The 12,560-nt window shown below is 40.9% G+C and overlaps 1 protein-coding gene across 3 annotated transcripts in view; it reads right to left on the bottom strand.

Moving 5' to 3' along the window:
* Positions 1-12,560, bottom strand: part of afap1l2 (actin filament associated protein 1-like 2) — a 48,680-nt gene that overhangs the window by 673 nt on the left and 35,447 nt on the right. For 2 of the 3 annotated variants that reach the window (XM_085466288.1, XM_085466289.1), the window contains exons 5-19: positions 9,934-10,045; positions 8,126-8,209; positions 7,463-7,674; positions 6,553-6,732; positions 6,373-6,459; positions 6,197-6,281; positions 5,978-6,082; positions 4,000-4,211; positions 2,701-2,846; positions 1,922-2,033; positions 1,553-1,807; positions 1,161-1,458; positions 661-834; positions 397-584; positions 66-269 (exon numbers count right to left, since the gene is read on the bottom strand). In XM_085466288.1, coding sequence (XP_085322414.1) covers positions 66-269; positions 397-584; positions 661-834; positions 1,161-1,458; positions 1,553-1,807; positions 1,922-2,033; positions 2,701-2,846; positions 4,000-4,211; positions 5,978-6,082; positions 6,197-6,281; positions 6,373-6,459; positions 6,553-6,732; positions 7,463-7,674; positions 8,126-8,209; positions 9,934-10,045 — 2,454 coding nt within the window. The remainder of the gene's footprint in view (positions 1-65; positions 270-396; positions 585-660; positions 835-1,160; positions 1,459-1,552; positions 1,808-1,921; positions 2,034-2,700; positions 2,847-3,999; positions 4,212-5,977; positions 6,083-6,196; positions 6,282-6,372; positions 6,460-6,552; positions 6,733-7,462; positions 7,675-8,125; positions 8,210-9,933; positions 10,046-12,560) is intronic. The other variant, XM_085466291.1, reaches the window with a different exon arrangement.

Raw genomic sequence — 12,560 nt, 5'->3', positions numbered from 1 at the left:
ATTATAATATTTCTTTCAAGATAGGATACTGACATTGATGCTTTCTGTGTAAATAAGAATCTCACCTTAGCTTTCTGTAGGACGTTGCCTTTTGTGGTCATCATGGAGGTGGGTCTGCCTTTAAGAGCAGACGCAGAATTGACCGGGGAAACTGAATCTGCGTTAACGTTGCTGCTGGAGGGTTGGGAAGAAGATGATGGTGACAATAACGACGACGACGACGACGACGATGACGATACCTGGGGAGAGCCTATCGTTGATGCTTTAGGCTGAGGGTAAAACAGCAGCGAGATGGTTAAGGTTCACATTTCAAGCATCACGCACTGATTTGAAAAACACAGAAAACATTTAGCAGATGGATTCTGAGGTGTATTGAAAGACAGCCAGCACACTAACCATCGGCGTGTCCTGGAGGCTGCTGTCCAGTGTGGTTCCCAGCGTGAAGGGCCCTGACTCCACTTTCTTCAGACTTTCCTTCACTTCTACCAACTGTAGCTCCACCTCCACCCTGTGCTGCTCTGCCTCTCGGCACGCCTCCTCCTTCTGCTTCAGACGGGCTTCCAATGAGGCCTGCTGCTTGGGATCTGAGGACAACAAACTGCTGTCAGTCCCCATGTGATCAGTGCAAATCTTTGAGTCATACAGACACTGCAGGTGTACCTTGGCAGGTGCTGAGCTCCTCTTTGGTTTCCCTCTTCTCTTTCTTGAGGTTTGCCAGACTGATTTTCACCTCCTCCCTCTCTTTCTCCAGGCGATCACGCTCCTCGATGTAACGCCGCATGTCTGCCTCTGTGCGGTTCTTGCCCAGCTTTATCTCAACTGCACCGGGGCATCCTGGTAATTGAGCATTTATAATTTTAGAGGACATAGAGATTTAATATCCGTAAAAACCCCAAACTTGCCCAGATCTTAAGCTGTGCTTTTAACTGTAGAAGATGCAGGCTGTCACTAGAGGGAGCCATGGTTATGTAATAGTACAGAATAGGAAGCAGGTGTCAAGGAAAGTAATAAGTACTTCTAACATATCTGCTTCATGATGAAAAGTTGTTGAATATATCTGTAAAAAGGTGAGTGTGGTGATATTAAAATGAAGAGCATGCTTGCTATATCTTTTTTATATATACAGAACTCAGCAAACCCACTGCCCCATTTGTCCTGACCTATAGTATGTGCCTTGGGCCTTGCAGGTTGTGGGCTGTGAGGATGCACAGCAGCAGTGTGAGATGTTGGACCCTTGTGGATTTGTCCACCAAAGGAATTGAAGGCCTGTGTGATTCCCAGGCTGGTCTTCTTAGTGGTCTCTTGGCTCTGGGTTGAGGTCTTGACTGGTTGAGTTTGTGGCTGTGATGGAGTGGGAGTCTGGGCTCGTTCTTGTTCTGGTTTGCTGGTAGCAGAGGCTAAGTTTGTCCCATTTAATGCGGGCATTGAATCTGGCTCAGTATTGTTAGTCGACGTCCCCTGCAACCAAATGATGTGCAAATTATTAATGTAGAAAGTAAAAAATATTTTCTAGAGAAAGGTTTGAGGTTGTCAATAAACTCTAATTTCCTACCTCTTTAACTTGAGAAGAGGAGTCCTTCTTGTCATCTGCTGGTATTAGGGAATGTCTCGAAGCTTCTTTAGGGGAAAGTTTCCCTCCAGAGGATGTATGAAGGAAAGAGCGCACAGGGACGAGGTCTAGGTAAATCCTGTTTTCAGAGTCTTGTTCTGTACCCTGTGGGCCCTTGGTATTGTCTTGTGAGCATGTTTCATTGTCTTTCTGGAGATTGTTGCCCTCGCAGTTTGTCTGGCTATTCTCCTCAGCATCCTGTATGACACGAGAGGAGGAAATTAGGAGATGGCTTGTGGCCAGATGACTGAGTCAATATTAAACTGAAAGTTAAAATCTCAAAACATTGCATCGGGTTTCGTGACAGCGTACCTCTGGGTCAGCTATAGAGGCCACATCATCGTACAGATCATCAGAGTTGTGAGAAATAGAAGGTAGGGTGTCTATGTAGGTGTTTGGCTCTGAATACCTCCTCTGCATCAAGCTAGAAAGACACACAATAACAAATAACCTTGTGCAGTGGTAGTCCTCTCCAAAAGCTCAGACTTCAGACTGCTTAAAACACCGGCATTTAGACAGCTTTATATACTCTTCTATCTGGATGATGTCAAAGAGAGGGGATGTTATATTATTTTGGTCATCTGAGGCACTGTTCTGGCTGTGAACACAGCAGCTGCAGTTCAAATGTTTTGTTTGTGAGGACTGACCAATCGGAAGAAAGACAGTTTTAAAGCAGTGGCTGTGGCTTGAAAGATAGAGCAAGCCGTGTACCAATCATAAGGTTGGTGGTTTGACCTCTGGCTCCTCTATTCTGCATGTCGTCCTCGGGGAATAAAAGTTTCCCTTGATGCATCCATTGAAGTGTGAGTGTGTTATGTTAGATTAAAGGTGATTTGGCATAGAATAAAGCACATATGTGTGAATGGGTGAATGACTCTTGTAGTAAAAAAGTGCTTTGAGTGCTCAAATAGACTAGAAATGCGGCGTTTAAGCACCGGTCCATTTAAAGCAAAGTTGGACCAAAGATCAATGCGTGATAAATGAGGATTATTTCAAACTGTGAATGACGCAGAACCACTCTACTAAAGTCCAAGAATAAGATATGGAGCTGGAAATCTGCATATTGAGGTGAACAAAAGCGAATAACTTACTATAAGGAAGTCCTCGCAGCATTGACAATAGTGGAGATCCTCTCAGCATTGACATAGTCGTATGTCAGCTCCTCTGGATCTGTTTTGCTTCCCGTCTGTGACAGCAAGAGTCCCAGCCAGTGACCCATATCTGCTGATGTCTTAGCCTGGGAGGGGATGGAAAAGAAAAGGACAAGCATTCACTGTAAACCATGCACTTGCAACATCATGTTTTTAAATTCTCAGAGTTTAATTTGGATGCCATTTTTAATTAATGAAATGATTGCTACAGCACCATTTCCAAGCAGCGGTTCTCTGAACTAAACTTTAAGAAATGAACCGTACAAGCCGAGCTGTTAGACTTAACTAGAAAAATATAAGAGGAAAGAGCTGTTTCTCGGATTTGGTATTTTGGATCAAACTGCTTCTTAAGAATTCTCTATTAAATAAGTAAGATTGAGATTGAGGCACGTAAAACAACCTGATATGACACGATGTGTTTACTGCCTTTTATTATTTTGGAAGATTCAAACAGCTTGTCTAAATTAGAAGGTTAACTATTACACATATTACATAATGGTTTGACGTCGCATATTTATTTGAATTAAAATAGTTTTAATGTTAACCTTATGACAAGAAGGAAAAAAACAGAACACATCCCAGAAGACTAAACATTGAATTCCATTGACCAAACATGCACTGCAGCTGGGTGGTACTGGAAGCTTAATGAAAAAGGGTGTAGCATTAGTCCCCCAAAAGCCCAGTACATCCACACCCTTTACACAAAGACGCACACTTGCATATGTACACATGCACCCACACCCATTCAAGCTCCCAGACCACCCTTGTGTGCGCACATATATTACATATGCTGTCTGATGTCAGCAGAAAGTGAGTTTCAGATGAGGACATGTTTGTTGAGGGTTCCAAGAAGCAGCTGTGCATCTTTTCTCATTTTGCTGACTCGGTATTTGCTTTTTTCCACACATTTACATCCTGCCAGACATTTGAGCCCACCGCTTAGAGCTAAGCGGTAAGCCCAAAGTAAGCTCTCATCTGAGGCAAGCATGAGCTGCAGACAGGAAACATGCTGTGTGTACATGCGATATCATGGTCTATTTTCAATAAGCTTTGGTTAAGTAGCGCTTTGAGCTTGCAGCACACCGCTGTTCCACTCCTGACTAACTGAAACCTGCGTGGTTGGGTTTCCACCCAGTGCAAAGTATTTATTTTGCATGATAACAAAGCCTCCAGCATTTTCTCACCAATCTAACCCCCCTACAAACATTTAAATGTAGAGAACATAAAGCGGTAATCTACCTCTAGAGTTGCCATCTGTGTGCCATCCATGTCAATCCGAAAGGAGTATAGGTGCTCTGGGCTGGGGTCAGGCAAAACATTGCAGCCCTCTAGAGACACAGCAGGTTGGGTTACTTTGTTCTTGCCCTTGTCTTGGTAAAACCACAGCTGTCCATTCTTTATAAGACACCAGCAGGTCCGCCACTGACTGTTCACCAGTACATTGAGGTAGCCTGAAAGAGGATGGAGGAGAAAACATAAATATGAAGTTTCCTTTTTTACTTCTCTTAGAAATTAATACTGTGCAAAGAAAACAAATACTGAAGTCGCAGAAACTTACACTGCGTGGCTTTAAGGTAATTCCACTTGACTGAAAGAAATATATGCTTGCTTGATGTGATAAACCTCACAATTCATACTGGTTCTTACTTAAACCAGTGCTTACAAATTGCTGTCATATAATCTTGTTTGTTGCTGAAAACCAACAGTCTGCCATAGAGGGTGCATATCATTATGGACTAAATGATTATAATCCAGTAGCACTAACATATATTACAATGAGGAGTTTTGACAGAACATCATTAGACCATGTTCACAGTGAGGTTCAAAACAAACTGCTTTATTTTGCATATAACACAGGGAAGAAACAGAGACGGTGCTTTTTTGTATGTCTTGCATACAATCTAATGTTATCTGGACCAACCAAAATGATATGCAGGTGCTATGCCAGCCCAATCATGAGGTGGGTTGAGACCTTTTTGACGGACGGTGCTGGAGTGCATGGTGCTATTATTACCACCAGGAGCCCACAGGGGAGTGTCATATCTCCAGTTTTATTTACTTGCTGTACTAGCAAATGTAGGACTTATCTGATGATGCAATGAGTGTTAATTTGAAAATGTTATGGATATTGTGGATGAGTTGGTGTCATGCTAGGTTTCGTTAGTTAAACACCAAGAAAATGAAAGTGGGCGCATCAACAGGTAGCTTTTAGTGAGGACGTTACTTAAAGACACTAAAAAAACTACTTTTCTCTACTTCCTTATTCACGTGTTTTATACTTTGAGTTTTTACATCAGCTGTCCTCCCTGACACAAACACAAAGGGATCTTTGTCTCCTCTTGGAAAACTGGTGATCTTTTGCTTGTTGGGCGAATGTGTAAATTACTACAAGGGGCAAAATCTGTCATGCAATTCAATCACAAGTGTCTGTAATGTCTCCAACAGCAATGTCTTTGTCGTTGTGCTTGCATTCATCTTACATTTATCATGAGATATAAATGGAATTATTGAAAGGGTAATAAATGTTACTACTACGATATATTTACCTTCGACCGGGGATGTCAAGCTCATTTTAGATTACAAGTCTTTTATGACTCACTTTGATCCTAAGAAGGCTGGACCAGTGAAACTCCCCTTTCTGTCAGTGTGCAGAAATTTAACTACACTTTTAATCATTGAGATATCCAAATAAAAGAAAAAAGAAGTGTAATTTCAACAATAGGTCGTAGTTTTTTCTGCTGCTGGAGTAAATGAAAGAAACTGTTCAGCATGACTCTGAGTGTAAATTTTAAAAATAACCGGATTAGAGAGTTTCTGTTAATTCACAGAAAATGTCCTTTTTACCTTTTTTACATTTTTATAGGCAATCTTGAAAAAACAGGAACTTTTCTGTTATTTAATTGTAACTGTAATTTCTTACTTAATTACTTTGATGTAGCAGGAATGGCTATGAGAAAGGTCTTTTTTAACAGGTAAAGCTGCAAAACTTGTTAAAAATACATTTAAAAGCCCAATAATTTATGCCCTACTTCACATTTTCAAAAAGGCATCCAGTTGGCCAGACTGGAGTCTTTGCTGGGCCGATTCTGGCCCCTGGGCCTTATGTTTGACTCCCTTGCCTTAGACCTTCATTAGACCTCTCATGCCAGTACGAATGCCATCCTGCAATTAAAAGCAGCAAACTTTGAACTTTGAAGTTAAGTAGATTTTTGCGAACCTGAGGTGTCGACACATTTCTCTGGGCTCTCGAGTGCGGAGGGTTTTTTCTTGCCGATGTTCATCAGGTTGCTGAACATTAAACCTGCTCCATATTTTTTCTTCACTGTGGAAAAGAGGAGGAGAAGGACGACAAATTGACTATTTTTTCTTTTTACACCCTCTCCTTGAACATGTGGAGCACAGCAGATAAAAGCTAAAACCCCACAGAGGAGCTTACCATCTTTGCTTTCTGGCGTTTCAGCATGGCTGTCTGTGCTGCTGCCGCTCTCTGAAGCCACAGAGTATCTCTCACTCAGCTCTCCCTGTGGATTCATGGCTATATTTTAGTCATTTTGAAATCTTATCAAAAGTCTCATCAAAAACATGATGTCTGATCACAACAGATCAATGTACCTTAGTACAAATAAGCCTTGGGGAGTCAGACACAGTGTGTTGGGGGTCACAGCTATCAGCTGGCTTGGGACTGATCTCTTGAATAACCTGGAGCAAAAACAAGATGTTCTCATTTTGATATTGCGAACAAATAAATAACCATCCAATGATCTCGAAAGCAAGCTACTGTGAACGTGTTACCTTCAGCCACTGCTCAGCCTGTTCTTTGCTCTGCAAGCCCAGGACAATGGTCTCCCCACCCACTGGAATAATCTTCAGCTTGTGCTCTTTCCTCTTTAACTGCTTCTCTTTGTAAACAACACTGCAGCCCAGCAGACTCACATCCAGCAGAGGTGTCTGCTCCTTGGAGCTTTTATAGCACTGAGAGAGGCAGAATCAACATGCAAGCTTCGTTAAAAATGAATTACTGTCCTTTAATTTTAGCTGCATGCTGACCAAAACAAGCTAGAAGGTAAATAGTAAATGTTGTCAACCAATCAGTGTTTAGAATAATCAGCAGATTTGTGTAGTTACTAGGCAGTCTTCTCAACCATAAACCATTACCTACCTATCTAACAGCAAAGTAAAAATTGGGTAAATTCCTGAATGTGTTTATTGATTTGAATCATATTAGAATAAAAGTTTTACAGTAGACTTTTTAAGAAAGTGAAAACAGCCACTCGTGCGAACTCCATGCTTTAGATAGCCTGTTAAAAAAAGTGTTCATAGGTAATTACCCTCTAGAATGCTAGACGAGCATTCTAGAGGGAACATTTGTCTTTTAATACCAAGAAAAATATAAAAATATAACAAGTCAGTTTCAGAGGAAGTTGCATATGCGTTGTCACAGATCTATTTCTTGACAGCTGTTCATTCAGCGCTTGCTATTAAGAATCTCTGGCAGCTGTCAGTTGAACAGTTAAAAAGTAAAGCCTACACACCGGCTTTCTAGCATACAAAATATTACAGGGACTATACACAGCCCTATTCTTTTTAATATATGGGCTAATTTGGTTTAGATTTTTTTTCTTCTACGTATCACAACACAATCATAACACGCAATATCATAACACAAAACCTCACTGCAGCGTTAATACAGTCGTTTACCCACCAGCAGATGATGGTCTTTGATAACGCAAAGCTGTTTGGCCCACTGGCCAAGCCATTTCTTCCTCCACAGGAAAGCGCAGATGCGAGCATCTTTCATCAGCTCAATAGACGCCTCTGCTGATGGCCACTGGTGCTGAGCTGATGACGACTTCTCTCTGGTCACTTCCTCCTCATCGTAGGACTCATATGAGCTGCTTACCGCCTCTCCATCATCTACAAAGGGCAAGCAAAGCTAAAGATTACGACACTGCATGGGCTACAAGGGATGAAAAATGGCAGGGCGTCGAAAGCAAGGATTAGGAGAAGCAAAATCTGTGCGATGAGAGTTAATGAAAAATAAAGTTAATCTCTGTTTTTTGGACCTTTGTGACTTTCTTGAATGGAGGAGGATTTCCTAAAGCATTGAGCAAACACACATTTTCAGTACTGATGGTAAGCAGACAGGAAAATGATGAAACAAAGTTATGATGAAAGGGAAAATAATAAACTCAGGAAATTGATAGTATGAGGCTGATTGATGATGAAACTGTTCCCTTACATGCACGGCGCTGATAAAACTGGACAACGAGCACTTTGGGGACATGCTGGCTTCCCAATTTGAATTTTGGATTTATGCAATCGCCTGCATTCATGCCACACAGACAGACAAACAAGTCCTAGCTACCCCTGGTGATAACAGCATAGACCACACTGTCAGAGCTGTACTCTCGTATCCAGGGCCCTGAGCGATGGCCAAAACAGTCCAGATCTAAATAATATCAAAGGAAACAGGAGGAAGAAAAGCAACATAGGGGAGATTGGACAGAACATAATGCCTTTGAATAATAATCATAGAAAAGATTACAAAAATAAATAAATCTTGTACATATTCATTATTGCATTCTCTTTGGCCAATTCACATATGTTTTCTTTTTCAAATGCATTCACGGGCCACTTCGTTTTTTCTTCAAAGCCGCCTTAAGTCTTTGTGGCATAGATTCAACAAGGTGCTGGAAACATTCCTCTGAGGTTTTTGTCCATATTGACATGATAACATCACACAGTTGCTGCTGATTTGTCGGCTGTATATCCGTGATTTAAATCTCTTGAGCCCTGGTGACTGAGGACTCCACCTGAGTACAAAGAACTCATTGTCGTGTTCCAGAAATCAGATTATCTGAGCCTTGTGAGATGGTGTGTTATCCAGTTGGAAGAAGTCATCAGAAGATGGCTACACTGTTGTCATGAAGAGACGGACATGGTCAGCAACAATACTCAGAAGGCTAAGGTGTTTAAATTATGGTCAGTTTGTACTAAGGGGTCCAAAGTGTGGCAAGAAAACATGCCCCGCACCATCACCACCAGCCAGAAGGATGGGTCTATGTTAAATTCTGAACCCAGCATCACCATTTCCAGTCTTCTTTTGTCCAATTTTGGCAACAATCAAGTCCGAAGTGTAGCAGTTTTCATTAATAGGAGTGAGACCCGGTGTGGTCTTCTGCTGCTGTAACTCAAGAGATGCTCTTCTGCATGCCTTGACCATAACAAGTGGATGTTTACTGTTGCCTTCCTATCATCTAAAAACAGTCTCGCTAGTCTCCTCTGACCTTAGTTAAGTATTTTTGGACAGAGAACTCCTGCTTACTGGATATTTTCTCTTTTTTAGATGATTCTCTGTGAACCCTAGAGAAAACAGTCAGCAGTTTCTGGAACAACCATGCTATCACTGATATTCACTTAAACCACCTTTCACTCCCATTCTGACATTCTGCTTGTTGCTTACCTAGGCGATGATTATACAGTATGACTAATAACAAACAACCACAGGCCAAACAGGACAGAATATTCTTTGCAGCTGTGGTAAAAATGTGTTTAGTAACAATTCTGAAGAAAAAGCTTCCAGTACTGAATAAAAAGCTGACATGTGTTATATTCGAACAATTGTTACCTAATTCTTTCCCACAGAGCTGTGAAACGCCGCTATTGCGCAAAAACTGGTAATACAGACTGGTTTCTTATAATTGTGGTGCGGGTCTTACCACTTACTCAGTTATTTGTTCCAGTACCTAGGCAACTCTTTTCGCTTTATTTTACAGCTCAAGCTAAAATGTTAAGCTAAGAAAAAGGCACAGCAGGTCTGAAATGTCTGTAACTTACATAGTTGAACTGAAACAATAAAAATATATCTAAATGAAAATGGTCTTAATTTAAAAGAAGTGATTGTAAAATTCAATTTAACAGCGTCAGAATTATGAATATACACTTAAAAAAAACTATTTCTGTAAAGAAGCAGTCTCAAATATTTTGTGGCACACACTCACACAAACACGAAGAATTGCTTCAAATAGGAAGGCTGCATTAAAAATAATACTGATATTCTTTGCAGTAGTATACAGCAAGAGCACTGGCTAACTCTGATGATGAATAAGGTATGAATTCATCACCTGGGGCTGTGCGATAGATGATACATCTAACTTTGAACACAGTTCTTACCATTGACAGTTTCCTCATAGGGTTGAGCCTCCTCATAGTAACTCTCTGAAGCGTCTGCACAGGCTGGAGCTGGTACTGGAGGCAAAGGGAACGGTTCCCGACACACCACACCCTGACAGATGAGAGAAAGATGAGGGAGTCAAAAACGAGAAAAGTACCCAAAAAAGAGAAGTGTGGGATTGTAAATGTCTGTGCTTTTTGTTCATTTAACGTCACCCCCAAACCTACTGTCATTATAGTTTCTAGACCAGTGGTAATTAAGTGCTCTGAACACACGCGCATACACATGCACACACGCACACATCGACATGTGTTATTCCCACAGGCTGAACATGTGGTTAATCCCAGCTGTCACTTCAGGAATAACTAGGGAATTCCTCGTGTAACCAAACCTCCTCTGACCTGGGAGGCAAGACCTGGTAACTACTAGCACGTTTGCCTTTAGGGAAGAGGGAGTGTTTGTGTGAGCAAGGAAGAAGAGAAGGGTGTCGTATATTTGTGTGTGTGGGTATGTGTGTGTGCGTAGGGGTATATATGTGTGTGTGGCTTTCCTGAAATCACTCAGCAGTCTGGCTTCACTTCTGTCTCCTGTGTGGTAAAGACTGTCTCCCCAACACTTAATGCTTGACTAAAATCAAAACCAAAACAAACACATCTGTCTCCAGTTGTGTTTTTGTTTTTTTGTTTTTTATATTTAGCTTCTTCTTCTTCTTTTTAATGAAGCTCAAGATTTTGCTCGATACATTAGACAGATGTTGCTTGTGCAGCATAATGGCTCCTGAATATTTACACTGTTACAACTGAGCCTCACTCTCTCTGTATCACTTTTCTTTGGGTAAATTAAGAATAAAGCTTGAATCAAAGCAGGACAAGCATAGCACTCTACTGGTAGCTACTGGTAACGCTCTCCAGGAGGATGGAAAAGCAAAGTCACAATAAACTTCTTAGTTCTTGTTAACAATTTAGGCTATTTCTACTTTGTGACTGACACAAAAAAATCACACAAAAAAATAAGATTTTAAAGGCTTATTAAATCTAAATCCACAAACCAATCAATGACATTGTGTGGTTAGACACATTAGTAGACATATAACAGTTAGAAGTTACACAGTAAACTAATCTAGCAGAAGATTCTATTCTATTCCTCTCTATTTTTATGGCCTCCAGGTGCTTTATACTATCAAGTAAAGACCCTAGAATAATAAAGAGAAAACTCTCTGTGAGCAAGCACTCTGGCAAGAGTGGAAAGGAAAAACTCCCTTTTAACAGGAAGACATCTCCAGAAGAACCCAGGAGGCTCAGAGTGGCAGCAATGCACTGCCCCTGGTTGGGGGTGACGTGAGGGAGACAGGATGATAGACACAGTGTGGAGCCAAAGTTATAATAACTGGTTAAATGTAGAGTGGTGCAGAAAGTTTGTCACTGCCATTTGTCAGTCTTATGGGCTGAACTTGCTTCTCTTTTGGCAGTGCATTGGTAGACCATATACAGTCCATCTACCTGCACAGAGCATCTGCTGTCACACGTGTCCAAAGTATGTGGTTCAACCAATCTGTGGTCTTGTGAAACTGAGCTTTGAAAATAAGGAAAAGCATCCACTGCAGCGCATGTCTATGTTTTCAATACTTTATTTTTGAACTTTAATGTTTTTTCAGACTTCTGCACCCTCGCCCCATTCTGGCCCACTTGTCAACCATTCGGCATTCAGCCTACGCACGGTTGAACAACGTGCCGTTTGGGTTTTTAGAGGAGAACATGGGAACGCATTTGCATTGCTTTTGCATTTGTGTTCAAAACTTCTCCCCAGGCTATGTAGGCAAACAGCTATGTAACCAGATATAACCATGGTAGTATAAAACAAGCATTACTAATCAGCATCTTTTAGGAGATGCTTTGAAACAGCATGTGGTACCTTTTATTAAAACTCAGTCTTGTGGGAAAAGCTGTCAACTTCAAAAATGCAGGTAATTTGAAGACCATATTAATTAATCAGGTGTTTATTTTCACACTTTGAACAACCTTAAACCTTTGGACTCATGCATGATGTGTGGGGGAAGGACCTTCCAAGAAGGAAGAATTTCATCACTGGAAAACAGCCTCAATACCCTGAAGTTGCGACATAATCCTATGAAGTATCAATGGTGGCAATCAGAAGATGGCAGATATGCAAGTTTGGTCTTGGTGCAATCTGGAAATAAAATGACTTGCCCGCTTAAAAACTTCAGTAGCTGCCAGTGAAGATGCAATCTATGTATTCTTTTTCTTATCTCAGATAAACTGAGAGATACTGGAGTCAGACTTCCACATAAGGGTTATTCTTCTGAGGCAGTGAAGTTAAAGGAAGTTAAAAAAAATTACATATATCCCACTGTTTGAATTCTTTCACTTTCACTTCTACTTATTGAAATTAGTATACTTTAAAGCATTCTGCTTATTTTTATTATATTTACTTATTGTACAGCTTTCACATTCTCTGAAAGGTTGCAGTCCTTCAGCTGCTCTGTAAACAGAATAACTCAATATACCATATGATGAGAGTGTGAATGGTACTTTTAGTTGCCCCAAATCAGCCACGCTTAAAATATACAGAAACAAATGAGAGAGAAAGCAGTGATAAATTGTGTTTA

This window comes from Copadichromis virginalis, linkage group LG8 (assembly GCF_057382275.1).
Source record: "Copadichromis virginalis isolate Kocher_CV1m ecotype Utaka linkage group LG8, C_Virginalis_male_GT1.1, whole genome shotgun sequence".
Classification (NCBI taxonomy): domain Eukaryota; kingdom Metazoa; phylum Chordata; class Actinopteri; order Cichliformes; family Cichlidae; genus Copadichromis; species Copadichromis virginalis.
This window is presented reverse-complemented; position numbering and strand designations above follow the sequence as displayed.